The sequence below is a fragment of the Amphiprion ocellaris genome, chromosome 2 (assembly GCF_022539595.1).
Source record: "Amphiprion ocellaris isolate individual 3 ecotype Okinawa chromosome 2, ASM2253959v1, whole genome shotgun sequence".
Taxonomy (NCBI): domain Eukaryota; kingdom Metazoa; phylum Chordata; class Actinopteri; family Pomacentridae; genus Amphiprion; species Amphiprion ocellaris.
In genome coordinates this window covers 7,286,262-7,309,279 of record NC_072767.1, presented here as the reverse complement: position 1 = coordinate 7,309,279, position 23,018 = coordinate 7,286,262, and the positions used below count along the sequence as shown (strand labels likewise).

Here is a 23,018-nt window from a genome sequence, read left to right as displayed (position 1 = left end):
TTAATCCTTAATATAATATTTTTTCTTTTAAATAATAGCAAATAGTTGTAAAAATAACTAAATGTTTTGCTGATCTAAATACAAAAAAAAGAATTGGAATTATTCAAAAGTAAAAGAAGAAATGACTATTTGTAAAACAACATATTTTTAATGTGGATATTATGGATGGTTTTGAACTAAACTCATACATTAGTGCCTATTTCTTTCTTTGATTTTACTAGATATGTCAAATTTAATCTAAAATAGCAGTTTAAAAAATACCATTTTTTAATCCTTTGAATATTTTTTTTAATAACATCAATGCTGTCAAATAACAAAAATGTTTTGTTGAGTTAGACACAGAAAAAAAGTGTAATTTTAAAAATATTTATAAAAATATAGATTTATTTTTATTATTTTGAATTTTTGGGAGCATTTTTTTAACAATTAACTAGTAAAAAAAAATAAAATCTATGATTTTACTAGGCATTATCTGTAAGTTCACCACAAAAGGAAAACGTGTAAAATAACACCACATTCTTCACATTTTTTTAGTGTAGGGTGTGCCATTGTAAAAATTAGAACTGTGAATTCTCCCATTTTCCACTTAGAAGTGAGGGTGTGATTTAAAGAGCAACAGCTAAAGTTCTCGATAATTTAGGTAAAAAAAAACAAAAAACAAAAAAAACCTTAAAGACCCCTCATTGCTGTGGACCTTTGAAAGCAAAAATAAATTCTAATCCCTTTGAAAAACAGTGTAAGCTTCAGATGAGTTTATTTTTATTTTTCTTCGTTCATTGATTGAACTTTCTAACTTGAAAACGATCCAAACAGAACAGACAGAAGACCAAACGTGTTTGTTTAAACATTTTATTGCTATGTAAAATTAAAAATCTCATACCTCCAATGAAAAAGAAGTCCTACTCTTAAATAACACAAATAAAATCAGGCAAAATAAAAATATTTGGCATTGTGACTTGATGTTCAGTTTACGGGGAGGAAAATTCCACTGGAGCAGTTTTAGCTTTTAGCGCCGCTGCTACACCTGTTAGTCCAAATAGTTAAATAAAAACGCTCCGACTACCATCTTTAATCACCGTCAGCTGGTGGGAAACACACAAACTACCAACATAGAACACTGTGTTTGTCTGAGCAACACTTAATACTGTCAAACTGAGGTCCTGCAGTGAATTAAAAAGCAAACACGTGAAGTAGACGTGCGTTTTGTTGGCACACCTGTGATTCCCGGCCTCCAAACACATCCAGATGACAAATGTAGAAGTGAAGTGTCTCCTTCAGCCGGTACAAAGACACGAGAATTAATGACAACACAAAACTTCAAGTATAATCCGAACGCAGCTCCTCTTTCTAAGCTCTACAGCTGAGTCTAAAGGGACTAAATCTAGGCATGCAGACTCTACTAATGTGCAGCCGCTCGCTCGCTCTCTCTGTTTTTTCCATGACAAACTGCAAAGTGCTTTATTAGGAAGTGACGGTGCTCCGAGAGGTTTTCGGCTCTTCATGCCGTGGCATCAGAGTCGGCTTGGCTTTTCACTACGCTGACATTCTAAACACCGTGTTGCTTTATTAGCGCTGCTCTTCACACAGGGAAACTAATGAAGAATTAGCATTCAAAAGTTCAAACATTTTCACTTCTCCAGGCAGCACCTCGCTAAAAAAAACAAAAATCTACAACATAAAGTGACTGTTAATAAAGCCTCTGTTTTAAGTTAGGAAATAAATTAAACAAAAAATAAGCTTTTTTTTACATCCACTTGTTGATCTGCATTCTGCATTCACTGCATCCATGGAGTTTAGAAAATAAATAAATAAATAAATAAACAATCCTTGCATTGTTTAGTATTTGTTATTCTTTCCTTTTACAGTACCATGACTTCTAGCTGTACACTGAGTATAATACAGTGGTTACAATGAGAACCGAGGGGGAGAAGTGAAGGAGGGACGGAGGGAACCGGAGGTCTGCTGGTCTGAACGGCGGCCGATCCAAAAAAAAAAAAAAAAGAAATCCGCCGATCTTCCACGAAGGGCTCGGGGGCCGAGTCGAGCCCCGGTCCGGTCGACCAAAGTCAGATCCATACCGGGAAGATGTAGGTTTGGCTGGGCGGCGGTTTGAGGGACGGGAGGTCAAAAGGCGAAGGAGTCGGGAGCCAGGGTTGCCACGGTGACCTCAGAAGTGGCCCATCCTGGCGGCGAAAAGGCTGCGGGAGCGCGGCACGGCCGAGGACAGGCGGCCAAAGCTGGACGAAGGCCACTTCATGATGAACTGGGAGGTCACTGGCAGCAGATACCTGGACAGACGGACAAGAGCGAGGGACGGAGGGATTAGGGGAGAGGATGAACATAATGAGAGGATTAGTCATGCAAAGGTCACAATTTAGAGGTTGGGGAGCCTCGGCGGGCGCCCAGACGGCACACGGCCCGCTGTTCATATGACAGTTCTACCATTTACGGCCGTCTCCGTTTGCTCAATTCAGCTTTAATAACAGCCCGGCGACTTCAAGATATCAGGGCAGCAATTCACCGTGGAAACAGGAGAGAAAAAGTGGGAAAATCAGAGACTTAAAATGTGAGATCCAGAGCTGCAACTAATAATTACTGACAGATCTATTCTGTCTATAAAACATCTGAATTTAGTGGAAAATATCTGTAAAATAATGCAGATTTAACTTTTATTTTTAATAGTAAACACATAAATTAGTATGTTTTTTCCCCACTTTGATTTGACAAGATATTATGTAAGATTGGAGTGGAAAATCTGTCATCAGAGACTTAAATATACAAAGCATTTATGTGGAGCTGCAGTTAATAATTACTGACGGATCTATTTTGTCTATAAAACATCAGAATGTAGCGGAAAATATCTGTAAAATAATGCAGATGTTTTAACAGTAGACACATAAATTAATACCTTTTCCCCTTTGATTTTACAAGACATTGTGTAAGATTTTGTCAAATGGAAAAATCGAAGACTTAAATATCCATTTACGTAGAGCTGCAACTAATAATTACTGACGGATCTATTTTGTCAATAAAAAATCAGAATTTTGTGAAACATTTCGTGAAGAGTGTCTGTAAAATAATGATGATTTAACAGGTTTTTTTAAACAGTAGTCACATAAATTAATGCTTTTTTCCCCCGTTTGATTTTACAAAACAGATAATATGGAATAAATTGGAGACTTAAAATGTGCATTGTGTGTAGAGCTGCAACTAACAATTACTGATGGATCTATTTTGTCTATAAAACATCAGAATTTAGTGGGAAAATGCCAGTTTTAGTTCACAACAGTCCAAGGTTTCATCTTTAAATGTCTTGTTTTGTCTGAGCAACAGTCCAAAACCTGAAAATATTCAGTTTTACTGATTAAAAAAATTATTCACTCTTGAAAAAAACTCCACATTAATGAGTTTAAGAGCATCATAAAGCATGCAGTGAAGGAGGAATGTCCGTCTGGTTTATTGTTTGTGTATCATATTACATTACAGCTTTTGATCTCTGTATGGCTGCTACCTTGGCCAGGTGTCCCTTGTAAAAGACATTTTTAATCTCTTCCCGGTTAAATAAAGGTAAAATAATAATTATTGATTAATTTTCTGTATAATTAGCCAGATCTTTTAGCTACAGCCTCGTTTAATGAGGTTATGTGTGGTAAATGTGTAACAAATTATAGGTTTCATACTAAAATAAGCACATTTCCAGAGTTTTTCAACTTCGACCGCTTACATTTGTGGTATCAGGAACAGAAAATCCTCACCTATCATTCCGAGGCACAGACGTCAGTACCTTTCTAAGACTTTTCTATGACACCTTCCACCGAGACAGAGCAGTGAGGCAGCTCCTGCTAACAGCGTTCCAGTACCTGAGAATGAGATCAGTGTCAGGTTGAGATAGAGTCAAGGAGGGGCTGAACCCTGCTCCCATCTTCCTTCAGCTACTGGAAATGAGTCAGGGATGGTTGTCAGAGCAATGTCAGATGAGATGAGCAGATCCTGGACAAGGTTAACTGAAGGTTATGCAAATGTTACTTGAAGTTCTTCCACACTGATCGCTTCCAACACTGACTTACATTAATGGGCTTTCTCCAGCACGCTCCTCGTATTGTGATATCCTATATTAGGTGACCTTATTGCTACATGTGCAGCACGGCTCCTTAGCTAATAAAAAACTACATCTAATGCCCGTTTAAATGAGTATAATGGTCAAAAGAAATAGTCCCCGAGGAAGTGTTTAAGATGTGACAATCTAATCAAAAGGGAGCCACTGGGGCTGAGGATTACAGAGTGGAGAAATAATATCTTCTTTTAAGCTAGTGCAGAGATAGCACACTTTTCCTCTGACAGCCCTCGTTCCTTGTGAAATAGCTCTTGAACAAATTAGCAGAGCAGCTTCTTCTGAAGTCGAGCAGAAAGGAGGAGAGGGAGAAAAAAAAAAGAAGAGACATGTCGCTGAGGGCATCCGTTTCCTCACACCCAGGAGAGTTAGGAGGGATTCAAATTAACTTGATTTAGTCCGATGAGAGTGTCCTTGAAACGGCGTGAAGTGGGCCGTAGGTATCCCTCCAGCACATCGTCTTCATCTGCCACCGGACTCCATGAACAATGGCTCAGACGGTCCGACACGACTTCCTAAAGTTCTCCACTCGTACCCAGAGGAGCCGGGCTGTGGATTCTCTCAGCCTTTTCCACATTTGTTTCTATCACAAGTGGTATTCGGTGATTTTATGTCATGATTTCAGAGTTGTGGTTAGGATCGCAGCTCAAAACCCACCGCAACCTGACCAGCGTGCAACGCAGTGCGTTTCACATGGACAATGAATGGGATGCAGGATATTGACGGATCTAGTGAACACTAGGGCTGGTCCGAATAGCAATTTCTGGGCTCCGGATATTTGGGGCCAATTAATGACGAATATTCGGCTTGTCCACAGGGGGTGGAGGGGGTTCATCGTCGGAGTCCGGCAGCATCAGCGTTAGCATGGATATCTCTGACTTCGGCATTTTGTCTTCTATAAACAAACACAGGCGAAGTGAATTATGACATCAGAGTTGGTAGGTCCACGTGACGACGGTAAAGCAGCTAAGAGGCTACTCGGTGGTGACGGGGCGGTTTCCGAGTATTTGGATCTCAAAGTTAATATTTGGATACTACCACAACGGAATATTCGGATATTCGGGCCCAGCCCTAGTGGACACGTACATTTAGGGCTTGCTCTGGGGGTTCAGACATATGGGTTCTGTAAAGCGTCTTGAGACAATCTGAATTGTAATTGGCTCTATATAAATAAAATTGAATGAAATTGTTTGTCTCTATATGTAGCCCTGTGATAGACTGGTGACCTGTCCAGGGTGTCCCCTGCCTTCACCCTAAGTCAGCTGGGATAGACTCCGCCTCGTGACCCTAATGAGGATTAAGCAGAGTAGAAAATGGATGGATGGATGGATTTCAGGGTCGCCCTTGGATTCACACCGACTCGGCGCCTCGTGTTCCTTCCACCAACATCCACTGTGATTGTGTTTGTGGGTTTTGGGTGTGATTTCTTCCCCCCAGTCGGTTTCCAAGGTTTTCACTGGAAACCCTGAGCCTCGGTAAATGGCAGTCGAAAAAAAAAAGAAAAAAAAAAAAACTAAATCAAATATTGAACATTCATTTGGGGCCCTGAGTGTGTGTTCTTCACAGCTCCTCTGCTATTCACTTTGAGAATATTCAGCGCATAAAAAGAAGCGCTGTGGTGGTGGTGGCGAGGCGTGGGGGCGGGGGGCTGCTCACGTCCAAGCGGCTGCTGTCTCTGCAGGCTATATTTAATTGGACCCTCATTCGGCATCTTCCAGGTTCGTCCTCCTTTTGATCATGAGAAAGGTCTCTGCAACAACGTGCATGCTTGAAAGCCAGGGTAGGCCGTTCGGTGCGCTTGTGCTTTACTTCAATCCATCAGTTGACAGGGAGACGGACAGATGCTCGGCGCTGCGATCCATACATGCGCCGCTACAACCTACAACTGCTCCTCCTAACAGGCCTTCCGCTTCGATCCTAAGTCCTCCGCCGAGATGCAACCGCTGCGGCGAATTAAGAGGCAAAATGAAACGCCGCGACTCAGGATGGAGAAGAGGACTGACGCAATCAGAAGCCAAGAGGCACGAAGAGGCTTGAAGGTTATCTGCGGCCCACATTCAGCGCAACACCCCAATTAACCCTAATTACAGCCACACTTTTCAGACAAATGAAAGTTAATAGAATCTGAAACTTTTGCCATCACGGGGAAATTGTCTGTGGGTATTGACAGTAATTCCAGGCTTAACAAGAAAGTCATTAGCGGGGCTGTTTGGCGTCTTGTCTGCCCACACAGACCGGAGGACTTTCCGTCAACACACCTGGTCGGAGGCTCGAACAGGAGCTGCCAGGTGAGGCTGTTGATGGAAACCCCAGTGAACTGACCGACTCTGATGGCTGCACAGAGCCCTGCACGTGTAAATATTACATATACACTATATGGACAAAAGTATTTGGACACCCGGCTAAAGGAATCAGTTCACAAAGCAGGAGGATTTAAGTTTTTAAAACGTTTCCAGGTATTCCAAGTATTATTAAGAGCCACACAGTACCGAAGAAGCCTGGTGGAGAGATATGTCTAAAAACCTGAGAACAACTGCCATGACTCTGGGATTGATTTAGCCAAGTCTTGAATTAAAATGTCAGGTTTGAGACCAAGAAAAACTGCAGAAAAGATGCCTCCAAGCCAGACTGAAGTACATATAAATAAACTACTATGTTCAGAAATGCTGCTTTCAAAATTCCTTGCTCTGTTAACCTGCACTTGGGAAATGCTGCTGCAGAGCTGGCAGCCTTCTGTTGTTTTAATTGTCACACTGTAGTGTTAAAACTCCACTCACGTTGGAGCTAAAACCAGTTTCTACACCAGAAACTAGTTAGTGTCCACGTACTTTTGAGCATAGAGTGCATGTGAAGGATGTCGATGACTGAGATAGTTTAGTCGTCAGGCTCTAAGGGTATTTTTTTTGTAAATGATGATGTGTTGAACTGGAATTTAAATGATGAAATAATAAAAAAAAAAAACACTACATCTACATCTGCTTCATATCCTGCAAAATATGTCCTCGACATATGAAGTACGATCAAAAAGTTCCAAACTGTGCGCGGTGCATTAATGAGTATTCAACAGGTCCAAGCAGGAGCCTTTGTGAGTCCTAATTCTGCACATTATCAACATCGTGATCGACGTTACATGGATCTTTGTGACCACTTGCAGGTGCACATCTGCGATTTCACCTGCAGAAGCCATCGCTGTGCATAAACAGTCATCTGTTCCTCTCGCACTATACTTATTCATGTGTAATATCTATTAGTAATGCTGTTTACTACACCATCTTTCACGGTGCTGCTTATAATCTACAGTCTGGTGCAACATTAAAGCTGAACCTATGCAATCCATTCGTATGACTTAAAGTGCCCCATTTTCTTTTCCATTTTATAAATTTGCATACACTACTGTTCAAAAGTTTGGGGTCACTTAGAAATGTTTTTGAATTTTTCAAAGAAGATGACATTAAATGAAAGATAAATCCAGTCTAGACATTGTTAATGTGGTAAATGACTATTCTCGCTGGAAACGGCTGATTTTTAATGGAATATCTATATAGGGGTACAGGAAGAGTGGCACTCCTTATTTTGTTGTATGCAGAGTTTAAAGATGGTCTAATTTGGATTTTATGGACCTGCAGAAGACCTCTGCCAAGAGGCATGGAATCACTACACCATTTCTGTGGTTACGACCCAGAGACCAAACAGCAGGACGTAGGTGCATCAGAGAGGATCCCCGTAGTTTTTTCAACATTCACAGGTGAATTCATCCCCCAGTTGAGTTGCACTCTCAGCTCCAAGTTCTGCTGTAATACACTAAGACTTAACTGTTGCGTGATGGGATTTGGGTTCTCCATGATGCTACATCCACAGACAGAAAAAGTTCTTAATCTAATCGCTCTCCACTTGACCTACTTGTCAGATCTGACTCCATGTGATGCTTCGTTTTCCACAAAAGGAAATTCGAATTGAATTGTCTTTGTTTGGATACGCAGGAGGACATTTCTGGTGCTTGATGCAGCTACAGAGTTGGATTTCCAGGTAGCGTCAGGAAGGCGGCAGGAGCACTGGGAGCAGAGTGTCACTGCATGAAGAGGCAACTGCTGAAGTTTACTGTTCGAGAATGGGTTTTGCTTTTTTTTTAGGTACAGTATTGGAACTTTCTGATCGCATCTCATAGTATGCTCTTAATATGGAAATATTAAAGGATAAGTATAGTATTTATTGTTTTTATTTCCTTATCTTAAAAATTGACTTATATATAAATATAGTATGTTTAAAAGTTGCCATTAAATGATAGGATCACATTTTCCATGCATGTTTTTCCAAGCATTAGCCATATGCCCATCTGTGCATTGAAAATCTTTTTCTGTAATTAGAGTGCAACTATACTGTAAGAGATGAGGAGGATCAAAAGCCACAGTCCATATTTAATGCAATAAAGCAGTACAGATGAAGCTCATATGTGGCTGTAGCAGTCTGAAATAAACAAATCGAGTGTTCAGCCTGATATTCCCTCTCCGTGGACAATGAAAGGAAAGCGTTGATTAGTTGGTTTTCAAGGACTGTGGCTTGTGTCCCTTATCTCTTACACTCTGAACAACCAGCACATTGTTTATCCCTTTTAGTCGGCAGTTGGATATCTGAACACAGCGCAGGGAAGGTAGTTTGAGGTTAGCCGAGTGTGGAGAAGAGGGACGGATGATCGTTGTGTAACAGTCACATGACATGTACATGCACGTCCACACACACTCGCACAAGTTACCCTCTCATGTAAAGCTTATGCATCAATGAGAAAATAATCCTAATTGCTTGTCAGCTATCTGGAGTGGTGGTGGGTTGCGGCTGTCCCCTGCATGCCTGATGGAGGGATGCGAGCCACTCGTGTTGTGAAACTGCAGACCACACGATGTGAGCGAAGCCATTTTCTGTCTTCTTGTGACAAGAAGAGAGCGGCGCTCGGGCTGATCATGGCACTGATGCGGTGCAGGTGAGGCGCTCGGCTTCCCACCGAGGCCACTCACACTGCAGATGCACTCAGGGGTAAGATGCTCTTGATAGAAGCAGTGAGAGGAAGGCGCAGTTTGGCATGTGGCAGCGGGGTGATGTGCTGCAAGCGGGCCGGATGGTTGCGGTGTCACAAACAGTCTGAGGGCCAATTTACACGACAACCGTTTTAGGACGAAACACAAAGGTTTTATTGCTTTCCGCCTCCCGTTTACACAGAAACAGCATTTTAGAGCAGGGGTTCCCAAACTTTTCAGCCAGCGACCCCCAAAATAACAGTTACTGAGACTGGCGACCCACACTATCCCCCGAGGTGACTGAAACATAACAAAATGTGTGCACGGGACGCACGCACTAATAGGCATATCTAAAGAAAACAACAAGAAGGAACAGAACAGCCTGACAATCATGATACATATACAGCAGGTCCTCAGTTTACGTCCTCTACCTTCAGCGTTTTGTGGTTACGTCGCCATCGCCCATAAATTTATTAAGACAGTCTTGATCCATCATTCCGATGTACAGCGTTTGCGATGTTAAAACAAATTTTGCACGGGAACTAGTTGGCGAACACGAATATGTCATTATGCGCCGGTATACGACAAAGACATCTTTGTTTACATTCGCTTTCTTTTGTTTGCGTTATTTTTTTGGGGAACTTTTTGCCCTTCATTGTGGCTCACATTTTTTTTAATTGACTCCTGTTTTTATGTCCAAGATTATGAGTGACATAGGTACTTATGTATGAGCTCCGACTTACGGTGAAAATCGCGTTATGTCATGCCGTAGGAACGGAATTCCGACATAAGTTGAGACCCCCCTGGAACAATTTACTATATGATGAAAACAGAATACGTCAGTTAAAGTAAATTTCCATGTAACTTATCAGTGAATATTGTTGCTGTCATGTGCAAACTCACTTAGGTATACACTTTAATTTCCATGAAACAGAAGAATGTCTCAGTCAGATTAACAGCCATAACCTGTGGCACTGAGAAAATGAGAACATCGTGCAAATTTACATTTTGGGAATTACTATGTTTCAATCTTAGTCAATCTCAGCTAATGGGTGGGCAGTATGTGTGGAGCACAGCAAGTCTGTTCTGGCTTTAATTTTGGAGATGACCACTCGAAGATCATCCTCCATGTTTAGACGCGATCTGTATTTATTTTTAATATACGCCAGTGCTGAGAAAGTCTTTTCGCACAGGTATGTACAGTCAGACAGTGTCAGTACATCCACGGTGGCCCTGGATAGCTGAGGATATTCTTTTTCGACTGAAATCCAGAACTCAGAAAGTGGCTTTGAAGTAAAAGCTGTCTTTAAGGTGTGAGAACGCTGACGTCATTCTTGTGCATTACACTTTCATTCTAGTCGCTATGCGCGAACCGAATGACAACAGGAACAATGGTGGACTACTGTGGTGGGTTTACTGAATTTACTGAATCTTCTTCAGCAAAATGTGCATTTGTTGCACCATTACTGCAATCAGTGAAGACGCGTTCAATACATACGGCAGATAATTCGCCCACCTCTACATTGGCGGCTGTACTTCTTCGGGTCTGTGGAGGAACCGGTAGTGGTCACGTGGGGTGTTCCTCTACAAAATTACACCGCTGACTACCTTCCCAGCATTCCACTGTTCTGATGTAAACGCAGATTTTTGTCAATCAGTTGTTGTGTAAACCCAACATGGAAAAGGAAATACTTTTGCGTTTTCGGGTGAAACGTTGTCGTGTAAACGGGGCCTGAATATGCTCCTGTCTCCTATTACTTTCCCTTTGAATGCATATTTTAGTAACAAACAATGAGATCATTTGAACCACATCCCATTCTCATGCCGTCAATCAGTCGATCCAAACATGGCTTATCTGAATGTTAGTGCGGGAAAGAAGAGGAGACCATGCTGGACTGTTGGTCGTGCAGCCAAAGCAACCATCGGTTTTTTTTGGGCAGGTGGGACCAAGCCTTTGGTTACAGCTGTGAGGAAGCAGTGAACAAGGACAGTGCTGGAAGATGGGGGGTTTAGCAGAACTAAACCAAGCAGAGACCTGCATCGAGGGGCGAAGAGACGGAGGAAGAGGAGGAGGAAGAAGCGGCAGCGACAGCAGCAGGAGTGGAGCCATGGGTAGAGGTTGGTCCAGCAGCGAATGGTAAGCTTTTTTACACAGACATATATAGACACAGAAGAAATAAGGAGAGACAGACCATTGCATGCTTAAACTGACTCTCAAGGACACCTAGTGCAAACATATGAAAACACCAGTGTATCATTTTGTGCACGATCGAGCTATTAAATGCAATTACATCTTTGTATTCTTGAAGCAAACTGTCTCAAGTTAAAATATCAACAACGTCAGACGAGTAAAAAGCTCCTCGGCACAGTACTTTTTTAACAGCTGAGGTTTTTATACAGTAGGCACAAAGTGATAACCTGTTAAAATATGCGCTAGAGTTATGAATCATGTAAAGCGAGGCCCCAGGAAAAAAGAAGCTCTCTCTCTCTCTCTCGTAAGGTCATTTGCTGCACAGGCTCATCTGGGCTCTAATTGAATTAAGCAGGCCTCCAGGGGCCCGAGGCTAACCTGAGCGCTAATCTGTGGGCCATTATTTCCTGTTAACAGCACGCTCTCTCTCCCCCTCTCCCAGCCCCGCTCCCTCCAGTCTGCCAGCCAAAAGCATATGCGATTTAAAAGTTCACTCGTTCCAAACCTGAGCTGCCGTCTCCTGTGGGGATCGACCTCAAAAATAGACTGATATTTGCTTATTTGTTTTATCTGAGTTTTGTGATGAAGATGATGGCCTTAAGGCTCCGTGGAGGAGACAGAGAGAGAAAATCAGCTTTAATGATGAGAGCTGTGGAAATTTCAATTCAAAGTATTCTTGTCTGTGTCACTGATTTACTCAGTGTGGGGATTTTTACTTGTCAGTGCTTTCTAAAGGGAGTTTACTCTTTGGCACTTGTGGGGTTCAGAAAGTCATAACTCGGCTTTAACTGGGTTAACGTGAGTCTAATTATCAAATATTCATTGTCTCCTGTTATCTTTACACGTGTTCAGCATCCCAGTAGACGTGTCCCTGAGGTGTAGTGCACATACGGAGTGGTTTTTCAGTGTTTTGACACAGCTATGACCGTATATATGATGCACTAGTTTAATTAAGAGTGAAAACAATCCACTTGTGGTTCTGAAAACATCTTGTGACCAAATCCACTGTCTCTCTGAGTTATTGTGCAACGCTCCTTTTTAATTTAAACACTCTGAGCTCAACATCGTGCACAAGGACACCGACTAAGTGCAGCTTGAACCTTGGACCTACCAGACTCTTGAGTTGTATCCTTGAATCCTATCCAGCCACCCTACTGTATAATGAACTATCTGTTGCAGCAGGAATGCTACAAGGATCTTTAGAAAATAAAGCACTCAGTGGGGAGACATGAAAGAGTTGGCCGTCCTTCCTCACCTCGTGTCGTCCCACTCGGGGCTGAGTCCGGTCAGAGAGCCGCGGGACTCCGAGACGAACTTGTAGACGACCAACAGGCAGTCCCGGCACAGCTGGACCAGCCGGCGGCAGCACTGCAGCTCCTGGGGCGACACCACCTCGCTGCTCTTACTGAAGATGGTCTCCCACGATGAGCTGAGGAGCACAGAGAGATTTTTTCTTTCTTTCTTTGGATGGGATAGTGCACATTAATGAACGTACATTCTCATAAGTTTGCACAAGGTTGTAGTAAATAAGCTGGATTTAGCACAAGGCTAATTTCCATCCGTTTCAGTGTTGTGCTCACACGCTTCATACAATTTATTTTTGGTCATTTGGATTTTGCATTTTGTTTCCACCTCAGTAGGTGGAAGAACATTTTGCCAATATTTAACCTTTATCCCGGTATTTCTGCTCAGATTTTTTTTTTTTTTTGTGGCAACTGGAAATGCACAATAAACGCACTTAAGTTTGTTGATTTAAGATATAAGTTATGGATGGAACCATGTTAACTGTGCATACGTGAAAATCACACACGTGAACTTAACATGTCGGCTTCATGTCTTAACAAGCTCTCTGCTCACTTTACTAGGTTAAAAAACAGTAATATTTCAATTTCTATACAAGCCTGAACTGCTTCAAGTCACATTAACAGAAACGTACAGACAAGAGACGCTACTTTAACGTGTGAAGCAATTTCAGGAAGACATTTTCCACATTCAGCACCAACATTGGTCCAAAAACATCAAAAAAGGACAATATTTGCATGACACAATCACAACACTCCTTCCTCATTTACTTTGCTCAACAAATTCCAATCTGTTATCAACTGAAATGTTCATAAAATAAAGAAAAAAACAGACACTAACATCTAACATCATAAATAAAATTAACTTAATTTGTGTTTTTTTTTTCTCTCTACAAAACGTTAACAGGAGCTAAAGTTAAGTTTGTTGCTTCCAGCTGCTTCTGGAGTATTTTGTAGGAGTTGTGCACATTTGCACACAAGGAACAACAGCGCCAACAACTTTATTAAATACATATAACTATTAATGATTCCTGACATGGATCGATTAAGATCTAACAGCAGGTCAAAATGTATTTTTCTTTACCTTAGGCAGGTGAGCTTTCACAGAGAATCGTAGTTTATCGACAGGTGAATCATTGTCCTCAGGTTTGATCCTGAACTCTATCACAGCTGCTCTGATATTTTTATTTTACTGTTGGTAAAGTTCGATTATCATCACACATGGACGAATTTCCATTTTTTAGAAAATCATAAATTTTAGGACAATTAGAAGTCAACCAAAACAAAAACATGGAGAATATTTAGAAGTCAAAAAAGTTTAATGAAATGAACAAAATAAAATGCAAATCACATTTATGTTGGGTTTTATTAGAAAAAAAACAGGTGGTGAGTTTTTGCTTTTTACGCTTATTATTTCATTTATTAATCCTTTCAAAAACAGCTAAGAATTGAGAAAGAAAACCAAATCATCTTTAGAAGAAGTAAAAGTTTTTTCCTTTAATAGATCACACATGAGCGAATTTTACATTTTTAGAAAATCATAAATAAACTAGGCTTATTTTGACAGTTTGATAAATTTGTCTGTTTTTTTAGTGCATTATTTTGTGTTACACATCACTTTATGTTCTGTCCAATCTGATGTGAATATATCGTAGCGTGACTCTGACGTCTGAATGAAGCTGTGAGGAACATTAATGTGACCACTTTATCATCATGTCTGAAAAGAGCTACACATATTTCCTTAACGTGGCCGTTGACTGTACTTGTGTGGTTGCAAACACTCTCTTATTTCCAGACATACAAGAGGACTGGCAGATAGACAGAGGCAGGATGAAACAAATCCAAGTACAGTTAACCCCCTTTACATACCGGACATACCCCTGACTGTGAGAGAGCTTCAACAACTGAGACTCACTACCCCAGGGGGTACGTTTGATGTCTACCCCTTTTCGCTCCTTGGGAGGTGGGAGGTTCCTCCTCTGAAAGGGTTCAAAACTGTGTGTTTCCATTCTCTTCCTCTAAGTCGTTTTCAAAGCCTGTTGAATTCGTCGCCCACAATAGCTGCTGGGCTGTTTGATTGTTGTTAAGTCCCTCAGATAAAATATCAAACAGCAGACGGGGCGGCGGGGGGCTTCACTTGGATTTGGAGTGTGCTTTTGGAGGTGCGCCGCCTCGCTGTCTCTGCGTGACATCGAAGCCCCCCGTCGGGTTCATCCATGCTGGTGCCGTGGCCCGCTGTCAGGAGGGGCCCGGCGATAGGCTAGCAAGCTAGCTGGATCATCCAGGGCAGGCTGTGATCAGACAAAGGCTGCCTGGGGTGCAGCATGCTGGGGGTAGCTGAGGCTAGGCTAGGCTAATCCTCACAGGCCAATACCCGTCCACCCGATCTGTGCCGTGTTTTAGAACATCTCACTCTCCTCGCCACTTCGTCTGCGTCACCGAGTTGCTCCTTTTCTCTCCCTCTGATTATCAAGTCCTTCATCTCCATCACCTGCTCACTCCTTCTCTCGCTCTGCTTCAATTCAGGCAGCGATGGAGGAGGGAAATGGAGAGCTGAGACTTGAGTTACACCCTCTGAGCCCTCTGAGTCGAGGGTGACACGCCACCGAGCTACTGAACTGTAAAGAATATAGAGAGGAGATGTGAGAAGGTCACACCTCCATCACTGAACAGACCTGAAACTTCCAGCAGCTGTCTGCATTTCAATCCTGTTTATACCGCAAGTCAAGTGTGTTTAAAGTGTGTCTCTATAACTTATGAAGAGCAATAAGATGATGTCTTTATAATTCTCAAGTACAATTATGCACAGCGTGTCCTACAATTTGATTTATATACATATCTATACATATCTATAAAGGTATACATAGTCTTTATTATATTCTTATTTTCATCTGTATTCTACTTTTGTATTTTGTTTAGGTTTGGTTTTGGTCCTGATTTTGTACAGGTTTTTGACTTTTTCACAACTGCTTTCAGACTGTATTCTGGTTCTGAACAGTTTGTTGGACTGGTTTAGGTTTGATTTTGGTCCTGGTTTTAGACCTATTAAGGACTGATTTCAGACTGTCTTGGCGGGCCTTTTTTTTAACCCCAGGAACACCAAACATACCATCATGCATGGTGGTGGCAGTATCATGCTCTGGGGCTTTGTAGAAGTGATTTTGGCTGGTTTCAGACCGTATGTTGGACTGGTTGTGGGCTCTCTTGGGACTGGTTTATGTTTGGTTTCAGTCTTGGTTTTCCTGGCTCTGGATGTGATTTAAAGTTGGTTTAGGATTTGTTTTACTCTGGATCTGGTCCTGGATGAGGACTGGTTTTAGACTATCTTGTGTGGGTCTTGGACTTTTTTTTATTAGTGGCTTGGTTTCGTCCTGATTTTGTACTCATTCTTGACTTTTTTAGGACTGGTATCAGACTGTATTCTGACTGGTTCTGAACATTTTTTTGGACTGGTTTAGGTTTGATTTTGGTCCTGGTTTTTGACCTTTTAAGAACTGGTTTCAGATTGTCTTGGTAGGGTCTTTTTTTAACCCCAAGAACACCAAACCTATCAAGCATAGAGCATCATGCTCTGAGGAACTGGAGCTTTAAACAAAGTAAATGGAATAATGAAGAAAGAAGATTTCCTCCACATTCTTCAGGAAAACCTAAAACCATCAGCAGAAGGTTGATCTTGGACACAGTTGGATGTTTCAACAAGAGAATGAGTCCAAACACACATCAGATGTGGTAAAGAAATGGCTCAGTCAGGCGAGAATGAAGGTTGTAGACTGGTCTCCCCAAAGTCCTGACTCAAACCTATCAAGAACCTGAAGTTTGAGTCAAAGACGACAAATTTAGTTGAACTGAACCAAGTCTGTCCAGAAGAGTCAAAGATAAGCCAGAAGATTGAAACCAAAAGAACTGAACTGAGGTGGAAATGGACAAATTTAACCAAATATTACCATTTATATATGTATGTTTTTGACCCAGTGGGTTTTGTCATATTTCAAGAACACCTATAATAAGAGTTTTAGGAGTCATTAGAAACTCAAGACTGCCATGACATGTATGGTCTTTACTAACTGTATCTGTATATGTACAAAGTGTACACATTTTCATTATATTTAAAATTCTTCATCTTTACTGTACTTCATTTGTATCTGAGTGTTATAATGTGTGAATTACCCTGCTTGTCTTATGTAATTATCTTATCTTGAAGAAATAGATGGTTGTGCAGCTGTCTGGTTTTGGGTCAGTTCTTGTGGATTGTAAAATATGTGCAGTTGAGAAAGTCTATGGCGTGAAACGGAACATTTTGGTGTGACATGATCAAGAGAGCTGTAACCGAAGTGACTCATCTCATAGGAAGCCAGAAGTTTGAAAATAAATGAATAAAAAAAGGACGTCACAATAAAACTTCAGAGTATCAGATAACAACCCAAAGTAAAGGAACTGAGAGGCCTTCGTTCACCTTCCATCCCTCCCCTCTCCTTTTATTTTTTATTTTTCTTCAACTCACCTGTGAAGAAGCCCTGATTAACAGACTCCATTTGTGACCTTAATTCGTACCTCGTCTCTGCAGAGTTACCCGTTTCTTTCAACTCGGAGAGCTTTGAGCAAAGAGCAGTGGGGTCCGCCCGGTCTGTCACTCATTCTCCGCCATTCAGTTGCAGTCTCACTCGGTGAAAATGGGAAATTGTCCCTGCTGGCTGTCACCGAAAGCTTTTTATTGACGAATGCTGGGCTCGAGAACGAGGGGAAATTGCTCGGTGCACGAAGCTCCAGTTAGGGAGATGGAGGAGTGACGTAATGCGGTGAATGGAGAGCTAATTGGCTTCCAGTGTGATCACTTGTTTGTGTTAATTATGAAGTATTTGATTCCATTCAGGGGGCTTCTTTGTGATACTCGCAGCAATTCTTTTTATTTTTTTCAGTCTTGGCCTTGGTTTAAATTATGAGTTACAGTAAAAATCAAACTTAGAAGTTGTTTTTACTCAAAGGTGCTTAGAAGGGCATTAATTTTGCTGACTGTAAGTTTTTGTTTTACAGTTTTCTGACCCCAGAGCTAATAAATTTACATGAAAAAGTCTCTTTGTCTGTAATGTAGCACAGCTTTGTGGGCTACATGCCAACTAAAGAGCATTACAAATTTCATAACTTTATGAAACTGACAATCCAACACTCACTCTCCTCATATAAACCCTTTTCAGACATGAGATACTGCTGCTGCATGAGTTAAAGTGATGCAATGGTTCACAAAAGATGACGTTCATATTTGGTGATTGTCATTAAGCTAAACTATTAGTGTTTGAAATTTCCATAACAATAAAACTATTTGCGATATAAACATATTGTAATAGGTCTGAAATTGCACTTGAGGTTACCAGTACACCGGGTCCTCGACTTACATTGGAGTTCCGTTCCTACGGCCCAACGCAAATCGATTTTCACCGTAAGTTGGAACACCGGCGAAAATGTAAACAAAGCCATTACATGCATCACGATATCAATCAGTTCTTCGGAAAGGTCATGAATCCCGATGACTTTCATGCATGTATGAGTCATTTCACAAAAAGATAACAGAACATGTTGCCCTGTTTTTACTACTTGATCACGCTTGGGAGCCATAATGACGTGCAAAAAGTTAGCGAATGTAGCACAATCAAAGATGACGTACAACTGGCGAAAGTAAGCAAAGTCGTCTTATTGCACCGCATGACGACGTATTCATCCGCTCCACTCGCCAACTAGTTCGATACAACCAGTTCCGACATAACGACAAAACGCCATACGTCGTAAACCCAGGACCCGCCCGTAACCAGTTCCGACGTAATGACGACGAAACACCGTAGGTCGAGGACGTCGTAAACCGAGGACCCCCTGTACTGTTAAGTATTTGTCCTACATGACCAAATACACTCAACTCTCTTGCTCTGGAGACACTCATATGAATCCTGCTGTTGATGTTTAATTAATTCAGGAAAAACTCCTACAAACAGCCGGAAGCAACAAGCTAAACTTTAGCTCCAGTTTCGTCTTGTGGGGAAAAAAACTGCATGGCGTTCATATTTGGTGATTCTCATTGATCTGTGTCTGTTTACATCAGGTAAAGTTTTATTTTTTTGGAAAATTCGGTTTGTTATAGATCTATAATAGTAATGCAAAGTGAATCAGAAAGGTGTCTTGCTCTTTTGGATGTTTTTAGACCAATATTGCTGCTGAAATGTGTAAAAGTGATTTGAACAATCATCGTTAGTGCATGTTTTTCCATTAATGCGACTGCATTCAGTTCAAACTTGTACTGTGTTGAACGTGATAAAGAAACAAGTACTAGGTCCGACCAACAGGGCGTCCCTAAAGTCTGGAAACATAGGAAATCTAATTAACTATATATTTTTTTGCTTCCAAAGATTAAACATGGCTTTGTTGAAAGAAGAAAGAGTTGAACTGGTACTTCTCAGTGGACGTGAAGGATGGACATATGGAAAGATAGGGCTACGGTTAGTAGAGTTAGGGGTAGGGGGTTAGGATTAGGCTTGGGTTAGGGTTAAGGTTAGTAAAGTTAGGGTTAGTTTCGGCTGATACATTTGGTCGTCCAGAAGAAGGTTCGTCCATGACACTGTTTCTTTAAACTTTTTAACCACCTTCTCCAACTTCGCTTGGATGACATGCGTTAAATTCATCTGCTATCTTTCAATATGTCCATCCTTCACATCCACTGAGAAGTACCAGATGAATTTAATTCACATCATCCAAGGAGGATTCCACTTGGCTTTTTCATGGTGGTGAAGGAGGTTAAAAAGTTTCAAGAAACGGACAGTGTCATGGAAAAACCCAGTTCTGGACGACCAAATGTATCATCCGAAACTAAAGAATTGGTCATGGCTAAAATTCATGCTTGCCCCAAAAAATCACTTCTTTAATCCTAACCCTACTAACCCTAACCCTATCTTTCCATATGTCCATCCTTCACGTCCACTGAGAAGTACCAGTTCAACTCTTTCTTCTTTTGACAAAGCCATATTTAATTTGTGGAGGCAAAACAATTTCCAATGTGTCCAAACTTTAGGGACACCCGGTAGTGAGACTGCCATTACAACTTTTATAAAAAAGTGAGCAGGATGTTAATTTAGACATGAAGTTGACATGGTCACTTGCCATCGGATTAACGGAAAGGTTTGAAAGTGTCTATATTTTGGAACTTCTCTATCATGCTCTATTTTTTTCCATTCTGTCTGTAGCTACTTCCATCATTTTTCCAGTTTACAAACAAGTGTATCCCCCATTTTACCATCCATCACTCCTCTCCTCTTCTAGGAGACATTCCACTTCAATATTTAATGTGACAGCTCCACCTTTCTGTCTTTATTCTAACCCGTAGTGTCACTTTAATGGGCCTACCCAGTGTTGGAGAAGCAGTTCCATAGGCCCTGTCCGTGGCTCCACAGCAGCCGGTTGAAGACCCGGTTAAAGAGCCGGTAGAGGTGGAGGCTCTCCACGTCTGGCTCCCTCCAGATCCGCTGCAGCGCCGAGCGAACGTTAGTGCGAACGATGTCCAACACCTGAGTCACAGAGAGAGCGAACAAAAAGAAAGAGTGTGACACAGGTTTAATTCGAGCATCTGATAATGAGGGAAATTAATGCCACACTGCGAAAGGTGACGGCTCTTCTAATTGATATGCGTGAGTTGGCATTTGTTCCAACTGTAATTTCTTTCTCTCTTTTTTCTTTATCTTACCTTAAAATTAGCAATCACAGCGGCTAATACAAGCACCGGGTAGCAGAGAGCAAGTTTGCATTTATGAATAAATACTGACAAATGCATGCGCACACACAAAGAAGGCAAACACGTGAAATATATGCACAAACACATCCTGAAAAAGCACTTTAATCAGACTTTACAAACATATAGTGGGCAGGTCTATCTCTGCACTGGGCCCTGCATGAATGCACAGACATGGAACGTATGTCTGAATGTATGTGTAGGATTTATTTTACTCTGGATCTGGTCCTGGCTGAGGACTGGTTTCAGACTTGGGAGGGCTTTGGACTTTTTGTAGGTACTTGTCCCGATTTTGTACAGGTTCTTCATTTTTTTTAGGACTGGTTTCAGACTGTATTCTGACTGGTTCTGAACAGTATTTTTGGACTGGTTTAGGTTTGAGTTTGGTCCTGGTTTTAGACCTTTTAAGAACTGGTGTAGGACTGGCTTCAGACTGTCTTAGCAGGTTTTTTTTTCACTCCGAGAAAATCAAACTCACCATCAAGCATGGTGGTCCTGGTATCATGCTTTGGGCTTTCTAGAAGTGCTTCTGGACTGGTTTCAGACTGTATGTTGGACTGGTTTTGGATGTTCTTGGGACTGGTTTATGTTTGGATTCAGTCTCCAGAAATATATGCACCAGCACATCCTGAAAAAGCACTTTAATCAGATTTTACAAACATATAGCGGGCAGATTTATCTCTGCACTGGGCCCTGCATGAATGCACAGACATGGAACGTATGTCTCATTTGTGTGCCGAGGTTCAGGCAGGACACAAAGTGTTGGGGCCAACAGTGGAGAGTATGGGAGAGGACTAATTGCTGCACCAACGTCAGTCTTGGAGATAAGGTGTCAGAAGTTCCCGGGCGGTCTAAGGACACCTACACCAGACTTCCATCTTCCCCTCTTCCCATCCCTCCCCCACCTCGCTGCCTTCGCTTCCTCCCTTTCTCTTTCCACCCCGCTCACAGTGCAATGCTGTGGCTCTTCTGACTTTGATTCCTTGCTCCTCATTACTGAAGTGCCCGTCTGATTGTGTGTGTGCGACGCGAGGAGGGCCAGATTTCCCCGCAGCGGTACGAGGCGAGCGGAATCGTGCGCACACACTCGGACGAGCTGATAGATGAGTAAACACACACAGATATGTTTTGGTATGGTAATCAGGTGGCAGAGCAGTGGGCGCTACGTTCCTGACCTCTGCCTGCTGCTCATTAGGCTGCTCCACTCCAAATAAAACATCGGCTCGCAGCACCACAGCCCACAACGCCGCCGAGCACAGTGGTGCAGAAAGCGGCGGCTGAGAGATCACATCATTACTGACACGCCTACTGGATGCCATTTCACGTCTTGTCCCCTCTTCTGTTTTGTTTACATCCTATTTGGTGTCTCTGCCTCTCACTGTCTGACATGGTAATGATCGTCATGCTTGTCAGGTTTTTTTTTTTTTTCTTCCCCGGCTCTGAAGTTTGGTTTTGGGATTATTTTTGCGCTTTAAAAGTTGTTCAAAAAGCTTTCAAAGGAATAGGTGAGAACGGTGACATTTTGTCATATTCACTGGTTCCAACAGCATTCATTGTGTACAGGGTGACAGTATAGACCCACTGACAGCAGGGCAGAGGCAGGCAATTTATACAAGTGTCAAAAGATAAACGTTTCCCACTTTTAACACTTTCAGGATTAACATAGAAGAATGAAGCATTATCTCTGAAGACAGTGTCTGAGAACTTTGCTGCAATAATTTCCTGAAAGTTAATAAAGAGTTTGTATCTAAACTCAGTAGATGGCCACGTTTAACCCAGACTTTACCCTTTTTGAAGGAAAACTCTGCAATGCCTGTTCTCAAAAGTTCTATATTTATAATCTTTTTTGAACTGTGTCTCGTTGTGTGTCATCGTTATGATTATAAACATTCACTAGGCAGTAACTTTCAGGAATAACATATAAAAAAATGAAGCATTATCTCTGATGATAGTGTCTGAGAACTTTGCTGTAATTATTTCCTTCAAGTTAATAAAGAGTTTGTATCTAAACCAAGTAGGCGGCCAAATGTAAGCCAGACTTTACCCTTTTTGAAGGACAACTCTGCAATTTCAGTTTTTTATTATTTTTGGAGCTGTGCCTCCAGTGATGATCATGTCTACTTACTGGTCAGTAAGTTTCAGGATTAATACAGGAGGTGCTCGATTTATGATGTTCTCGACTTACGGCGTTTCGTCGTTAAGTCAGAACTGGTTACGTGGAACTAATTGGTGAGAGTAGCGGACGAATACGTTGTCACGCGGTGCTATAAGACGACTTTGTTTACATTCTCCGGTTGGACGCCACCTTGGATTGTGCTACATTCATGAACTTTTTGCCCTTCATTATGACTCCCAAGCATAAATCAGACTCTTCTGATGGCAGCGCTTCCAAGAAAAGGAAAGCCGTCTCCATAATAAAACGCTCAAGTTGTAAGAACAGTGCAACATATTCTGTTGTCTTCTTGTAAAATGACTTCTACATGCATGAAAGTCATTGGTGTTCATAACTTTTCCGAAGAACTGATCGATATTGTGGTTATGGGCAGGTCCTTGGTTTACGATGTCCTCGACCTACGGCGTTTAGTCATTACATTGGATCTGGTTATGTGGAACTAGTTGGCAAGCGGATGAATATGTCATC

At 41.7% G+C, this 23,018-nt stretch overlaps 1 protein-coding gene across 1 annotated transcript in view; it reads right to left on the bottom strand.

Annotated features, from left to right (window-relative positions):
- Positions 1–835: 835 nt before the first annotated feature.
- ttll7 (tubulin tyrosine ligase-like family, member 7) overlaps positions 836–23,018 on the bottom strand; it is a 120,220-nt gene continuing 98,037 nt past the window's right edge. Inside the window, exons 17-19 of the mRNA XM_055017778.1 lie at positions 19,996–20,156; positions 12,567–12,740; positions 836–2,288 (exon numbers count right to left, since the gene is read on the bottom strand). Of these exons, the coding sequence (XP_054873753.1) occupies positions 2,168–2,288; positions 12,567–12,740; positions 19,996–20,156 (456 nt within the window). The 3' untranslated portion in view covers positions 836–2,167. The remainder of the gene's footprint in view (positions 2,289–12,566; positions 12,741–19,995; positions 20,157–23,018) is intronic.